The sequence below is a fragment of the Notothenia coriiceps genome, unplaced genomic scaffold, assembly GCF_000735185.1.
Source record: "Notothenia coriiceps isolate Sejong01 unplaced genomic scaffold, NC01 NC01_scaffold00026424, whole genome shotgun sequence".
Lineage (NCBI taxonomy): Eukaryota > Metazoa > Chordata > Actinopteri > Perciformes > Nototheniidae > Notothenia > Notothenia coriiceps.
In genome coordinates this window covers 1,784,057-1,791,075 of record NW_011359125.1, presented here as the reverse complement: position 1 = coordinate 1,791,075, position 7,019 = coordinate 1,784,057, and the positions used below count along the sequence as shown (strand labels likewise).

The following is a 7,019-nucleotide window of genomic DNA, read 5'->3' as shown; positions in this document are numbered from 1 at the left end:
CAGAATGAGTTATAGTCCATGTTAATAACTGAAATAAAGATTTAGCGCATATTAAAGCCTGAAACGACGGCAGACAACGTCTTTGTATTTACCGCCGCAGTCTCGGAGTCGTTGACTTTAGACATAAACAAATTTAGAAAAAGAAGGATTACAACAAAAGAAAGTTTTTACTTCGTGTGACAGAAATGAGTGGTATTGTGTGTTAATATTAATAGGGATAAAAAACAAATCAAGGTATAGAGACGAAAAAACCGCAGGCAGTCCTTCGACTTAAAGTTTTTATTTTTATTGCCTTGGTCTGCATCAAGTAAAGCTCGCTCAAATGGGTTTAGGAGTCGATACCAATTCGAGGCGAGGAGAGAGAATCGGCGCTAACGTACACCCGTAACGACACAACTACGCTACCTCATACTTAGCTTTTGAAAATTTCTTATTCTATTTATGAATTAAGGCTCGACAGAGACAAATGAAACTCTTCAGGTAGTGTCATTACCGCTACAAATAATGTGTAATGCCCATTAGCGACCAATCGATATAATTGTCTAGACGGCATGGCAAGAGATAAATACTCGGGCTACTCTTTTAGAAACCTTTTTTACCCCTCTTTCTTACGCGGGCTTTGCGGACTTATGAACTGGCACCAGCTACTTATATAGTTTCTAGTTTTTTAGTAAGGCTAAAGAGACAGTGCTGGTTATGCACGAAGTACGTCCACCTAGTTATCATTAAGCCCCGACTGAACAATGTAACGTAGATTGAACGTATATCCCAGCAAATAGAATGTGGCTATTGCCGACGGTTCGACATATAATGACAAAAGACTAACTAAATGCTACATATTAGTCTCAGACTTTTTATCCGCATATCGTCTATACGACCACTTTAATACAACTTTCGTACTTATTACTGAGTGTGTAGAAGTCTCAAACATGTCATGTATTCACAGGGATGTGATGTACCTATGTTTCAAACTAATAACGACGACACGAATGGAACCGACGGTGGCGGATCGACACAATCGTGCAATAAATTCTAATACAAAAATACACACATCATAAACTAATTTTTTTTAAACGCCTCACAAATAACTTCTCTATGTATGACCAACTATCCCCCTTTTTAATCTTCAGCTCTACCTATCGTTATATCTTATATTTATTAGTTCTCTATGTACTATTCATCCCACTGGTGGCAGGTTGTTTGTTATTTACACCCTCGCGTTCTCATACAAACGAGCAGCCCTGTTACAACCTTGTGGGAGAGTTGTCGTGGGGCCTTTTTAGAGATACAAATAAGCAAATAACCAAATAAGTTGTCGTAGTGGTACTGTTACTGTCTTTCGACTTCAGTTTTACGTCATTGTTATCCATAGAAACTGGATTCTTCGTCATTGATTCCGATTGTCATCGTCCGGCTAATAAGTTAAGTTCACAAATCTCTAACGGGTAGAAGCGATAAGTGTTGAAACTCACACTGAATGGACATTTTCATCCATGTCTGTATTTACTTATCATTATCTTTGGTATGTTATGTTAGTTTCGACCGTCCTCCCTGTTTTCTTATTATTATTTATTTTCATTTTATCGAAAGTCACAGACAGGTGTGTCGGTTGTTGTCCACGGGGTGGGGTGTAACACACCCGAAACAGTGGACTCTTGGGTGACGGCACACAGAATATTTGAGACGAGTTCTCAGAGTGTCTCCGTCGCACCGGTATCGTGTAGTACAACCTAATACGACCCGAAACATGCTGGTCTACTGTAAAAGACCAATGCATAGAGTCAGAACATTTTACGCAGCCGACGAACACATGGTGTCAGGTACAACTGAACACCATACCTAACCTGCGCAACGTGCACACTAACCATTTCGTGAACAAATAAAGAACGCGGCGACAATGAGCAACACGACTCACGCTCACGCACACACCACAACTCAACCACACAGCTTCCGGTCTTCCTATAAAACGTAATGCCGTGAGACTACCAATAGAAATACATTGCTTTTAAAATCGTGCTGTGCAACACGAAAAAAAGGGGGAAATCGTGTTGGTGAACACGAATCAATAGATTAAAAATCGTGTTGGTGAACACGAAATGCCATGAGACTGGGTTGGTATACAACAAGTGTCAGTGTCTTAAGTACAGTAGGCCTACTCGCAGTGGTGTAAAGTAACTAAGTACATGTACTCTAGGACTACAATTTTGTTTTTCAGTGTTATGCTACTTTGTACTTCTATTCTATACAATTCAGAGGTAAGTGGTGTACTTTTACTCCACTACATGTATTTAATACCTTTAGTTACTTTACAGATGTGGATGAATGATGTGAAATATAATCAAGTGTTAAATCAGACTTTAGTTCCAACTGGAGTAAATTCACAAGCTACCCTGCAGTATACAAAGTCATTCAAACTAGCTGCACCAAGCTCTTTGAGAACACTTTAATGATCAATCATGATAAAACATATCATATATTATTCTGAAATGGACCAATCTGCATAATGACTACTTTTGGTATTTTAACTATATTTTGATGATAATACTTTTGCACTGTTACTTGAGTGACATTTTGATTGCAGGACTTTTACTGTAACAGAGTATTCCTACACTCTGGTATTTCTACTTTTACTTAAGTAAGCTACAAGATCCGAGTACTTCTCCCACCTCTGCCAACTTGAGTAAATGTTCTCAGTTTTGTTGCACAACTTTCTGCAGCGTTTGTTAAGTCATCAATCTGCGTCTGAAGGCAACCAAACTTGTGCTCCAAATTCCACCCATAAAAACGAATGGTGTCGTGTTGAGGAAGGTGTCCACATATTCCCATACTCAAAGCATGTGGACTTTTAGGACCAAAACATTTGGGAAGATGGGAGCCAGGCTGCATGTGCCCCACCCCTCCCCCTGCAGCTGCTTAGAGGCTGCTGTAGCTGCTATAAGAGCCCTCCCTGACAAGATCACCATCACACTGGAACATCCTATGGGGAAGTGTCAAAACAAACTGGGGACTCGTGTGTAAACCTTGGAGTTACAACAGTTTTACGCTCGGCTCTCTGCATGCAGCTGTTTTCTACGTCAAAATAAGGGATTGTCTTTCCCCTGGAACACTCTTGGCTACAAATGATGGCTTTCACTATGCTGAGGCCGGTATCGACCCATCCCTTCTCTTACCCGGCTGACCTGACCTTGATTTCGGACGACGAGGAGGAGAACCGCAGCGAGAGCGACGGCAGCACTGACCAGGGCTACGGCTGCTGCGGGATCCCGGGGCAGAGCTACAGGCTGGAGTCCGGCGTCGTGGTGCCGCATCGGAACGCCGCTAACGCCAGGGAGAGACACCGGACCCAGAACGTGAACACGGCCTTCACGGCGCTGCGGACGCTCATTCCCACGGAACCGGTGGACAGAAAACTCTCCAAGATCGAGACGCTGCGCCTGGCGTCCAGCTACATCTCACACCTGGCCAACGTGCTGGTGGTGGGGGACGGGAGGGAGGACGGAGAGCCGTGCCTCAGCGCTGTCTACAAGGAGGGGAAGGGAGGAGGAAAAGGCAAAAAGCCCCGGAATATCTGCACGTTCTGCCTCAGCAACCAACGGAGAGGGGTAAAATATAAATAACCTATCCTTAGTCGCTGGCAGAAAAACACTGGCAGGTGCCAAAGCTCCATTTCAAGATTCACACTTAAATGATTTTCTCAGTGGGAAGCGTAATGCACACAGCAAATATACTTAAAATCAAAGATTCAAAGGTTTTATTTTCATATACACAGCGTATGGTAATGAATATCTTAAACCCCAGGCTCCAACAATGCAACAGAAATATATGATATCATATAAACAATACAAAAGAATGCAATAACAGGACAGACATAAAATAAAATAGTGCAAGAGGGTGTTGCAAGTTACCATGTAGGCCTACTATGTATTGTGAATACATACTAAAAATAAGTCAAGTATATACATGTACAATCTTCTACTCCTGAATACGACTTATATAGAACTGAGTACGCTATAATGCAATCATGTTTACTGTGCAGTTTCTACTTTTAACCCCCCCCCCGCGCATGTAATCCCTGCACCATCGATCATGCAGAATGCAGCGCGCGGTGCCAAATGGAACATTTGAGCGGGATTATAAAACGTGTTTAATGGATAATTTGTGTGCCGAATGACTCATAAAATCACAGCATTTCAAATAGTTCAATGTCATTGATGGATTACAGCGTGTATTTTTGCGGATAGACAAAGGGCCACAACAGTTGCACATTTATATAAAGTTATAAAGATGCTGGTTAAATATAATGTCTCACTGTTAATGAAGGCTTGAGGTTTTCTTTGCAGTAGAGAGTGAGTATTGACATTTATTTTGGTGTGAACTGAAGGCATTGTACACGTTAAAAAACGATTGTAGGCTACTTATATATACAGATCCGGCGGCAGACATACGTCTCTGGGCGGGCATTTGATTTACCAGGGCGGGCCCAGGCAAGCGCTCGTGAATTGTTGTTACGGAAAGAGAGGGGTTTTAGGTTGCCATAGGGCTGTTGACGGTCTTATTATAGGTTACATCCATTGGTTGGTTTTGTGGCGCATTTGTAACGCTGTGCCAACTTGGGCAAGCACGCAGGCAAACTTGAGGAGCGCACACAGGGTGGAGAGATGGAATGAGGTTGAGCGATGGAGAGGAGGGGAGATAGAGAGATTGAGCGAGGCAGAGAGCGTGTGCAGCGGTCTGCTTGCGCACAGAGCAGTTTGTGAGAGAGCCGGCTTGAGAGTCAATTTCTCTTCAAAATATAATTGATTGCCAGCCTCCCTTGTCCCTGGCTGCAGGGACGTGCACAGACATTTGGAGGTGCTATTGCTCTAAACTGGAAAAAGGGCCTCCCCCCTTGTTTTTAATGTACAAGGTTCATACAATAAAATGGGGTGGCTGTGGCTCAGTGGGTAGTGTGCTGGACTTCGAACCAGGGGGTAGCAAATTTGAGTCCCACTGCAGTAAGCATGTCGTTGTGTCCCTGGGCAAGACACTTCACCCCAAATTGCTCCTCTGGGGATTGTCCACAGTATTGAGTAAGTCTCTTTGGATAAAAGCGTCTAACAAATGACATGTAATGTAATGTAATAAAAACACAACACTGTCATTGCAAGTGACACTCATTGACTTTCATGACCAACTGCTAAATTCGTTATTCAGGCAAATGTTTTGTTTTGCGGTCCATATCTCATTAAAATATCTAATGTTAGTAACTATTAAAGAAAAATGGGGACAATTCTGTTTTAACACTAGAACTGCCAGAGTTCGCTGTATACCTAAAACCGCCAACGGGTAAAATGTACCCGCTATAGATTTTCAAGGTACAATGTTCTTTTATTTATCATACAGAACAGTGAGTTTTGATCGCACAGGTATGAAATGTATACCAATAGAATCTGTGGACTCTCAGCTTTTCATATGATATAGGTTGTGCAGATAGCATGAAGTTTAAAATATCGCTAAGAGTGCTGATTTAAACGCTTGGTGTTAGACTTGTGTTTTGTTTAGGTACAAACTCTCTATCGATATATCTGCAGGGGTAGACATTAAGGGTAAAATGCCACTGGCCCTCCGGGCCGGTAGAATTGTATTATCACTGGCCCCACCACTGTAACCACTGGCCCGGAGCATTCGTCCAAAAAAACTCGACTAATAATGAAGAAAATTAACACATTTGTTGCAGTAGTAATTTATGCACTAACTACATTATTACTTGTACTACAACATTTGAATCATCAGTTCTTCCTCATTTTCCTCAATTTTTCATNACCGTCAGAGCCAATGGAATCGAGGGGAACTCCCACATACGCACACACATTACGAAATAAGGAGTGAGAGTGACGCATAGCCAAAGCCGGAAACTGCGATAACTCTGGTGGCTACCATTAGCAGCTAACTTATACGATTTTTACATAAAAATTGAATTATGGAATAGAAATCATTTTTTCAAAGCTACAGACACATTATCAACCTATGATTAACCAATTCAGCCGCGTTTTTTCTCGTTTTAATGCCATTGAACACGTCTTTTGATCAGATTGACAGCTACGGTGAGACGATCTCCCGTAAAAGCTCTGTAAAGGTACGTGTTGTGATGTCTGTGTTTGCTTCCCCTGTCGCGAGTTTGGATCGCTCAGTGATGATACTATACCTATATAATCTGTGGAACCTCAGCTTTAATCCGATATCTTGTATGTGCAGCTACGATAAGTAATAAGGGTATCTTTTTATCTTGAGTTATGTGCCAAAGTGCGTTAGCATTTTTCGCTCAGGGGTCATTTAGATGCTTCTTATGACTTGTGTTTTGTTTTGGTAAAAATGGTTTGTATCGTCAGTTAGCTGAGATTATTCCCGTCAATCTGGTATAACACATTAATAGGTTCTTAAATATTAAGATCCCCTGAGACACAGTGTCGTGATAAAAAAAAAAAAAAGTACCCGCCGACGGGGACCTTGGGGTTTAACAGGTTAAAACTGACCTTACTATTTACTGAAAAAAAGTGTGTGTATATTCAATTGCCTCTTTATTTAAGCAGATTGATTTAAAAATGTTCTTTGAGATGAAAAGTGGAAAAATAACTGCGTGTCTTAATAAATTAAATTGGTATATATACAGTATATATATTTGGTGCTAGTGGATTACTAGGCAAGAAAATAAACAAAAAAGGTTCAGAGATCTCCCCCTCCCATTTTAAAACTCAAATCCTAAAAGATCCCAAAGCCAGCAGAGCAAATTTGCTCACGCCAACTTATCCTGCAATGCAAGCCACAGCAAAAAGAAAAATGGCTGAGCATATGTTTAGAAAATGTCAAGCTCAGAGGAAACAAAAAGCTGCAGATGAACGATTTACCATCCATTTAAGCATAGCGTTAGCCTCTATATCCATGGGCCAGAAACATCATTCCTTTTTAGGCCTGGGCACTGCCTGAGCCACTCTCTCCTGCGACTAAAAACAGCCTAGCTCCTGTATGTGGGCAGATGGTCC

General features: G+C 41.6%; 2 protein-coding genes across 2 annotated transcripts in view; one reads left to right on the top strand and one right to left on the bottom strand.

Annotated features, from left to right (window-relative positions):
- The window catches only part of LOC104957131 (CUB and sushi domain-containing protein 3-like), a 196,504-nt gene extending 194,636 nt beyond the window's left edge, over positions 1-1,868 (bottom strand). The window contains 1 exon segment of the mRNA XM_010784744.1: positions 1,840-1,868. Coding sequence (XP_010783046.1) covers positions 1,840-1,868 — 29 coding nt within the window.
- Positions 1,869-2,884: 1,016 nt separating this feature from the next.
- Positions 2,885-3,617, top strand: LOC104957130 (transcription factor 15-like). The gene has a single exon (XM_010784743.1). It carries the CDS (start codon positions 3,120-3,122, stop codon positions 3,615-3,617), a length of 498 nt encoding a protein of 165 aa, XP_010783045.1. The 5' UTR covers positions 2,885-3,119.
- Positions 3,618-7,019: the final 3,402 nt, after the last annotated feature.

What these genes read in the sequence shown, in the direction of transcription:
- LOC104957130 (XM_010784743.1), top strand. Translation starts at nt 3,120, where the DNA reads ATGATGGCTTTCACTATGCTGAGGCCGGTATCGACCCATCCCTTCTCT.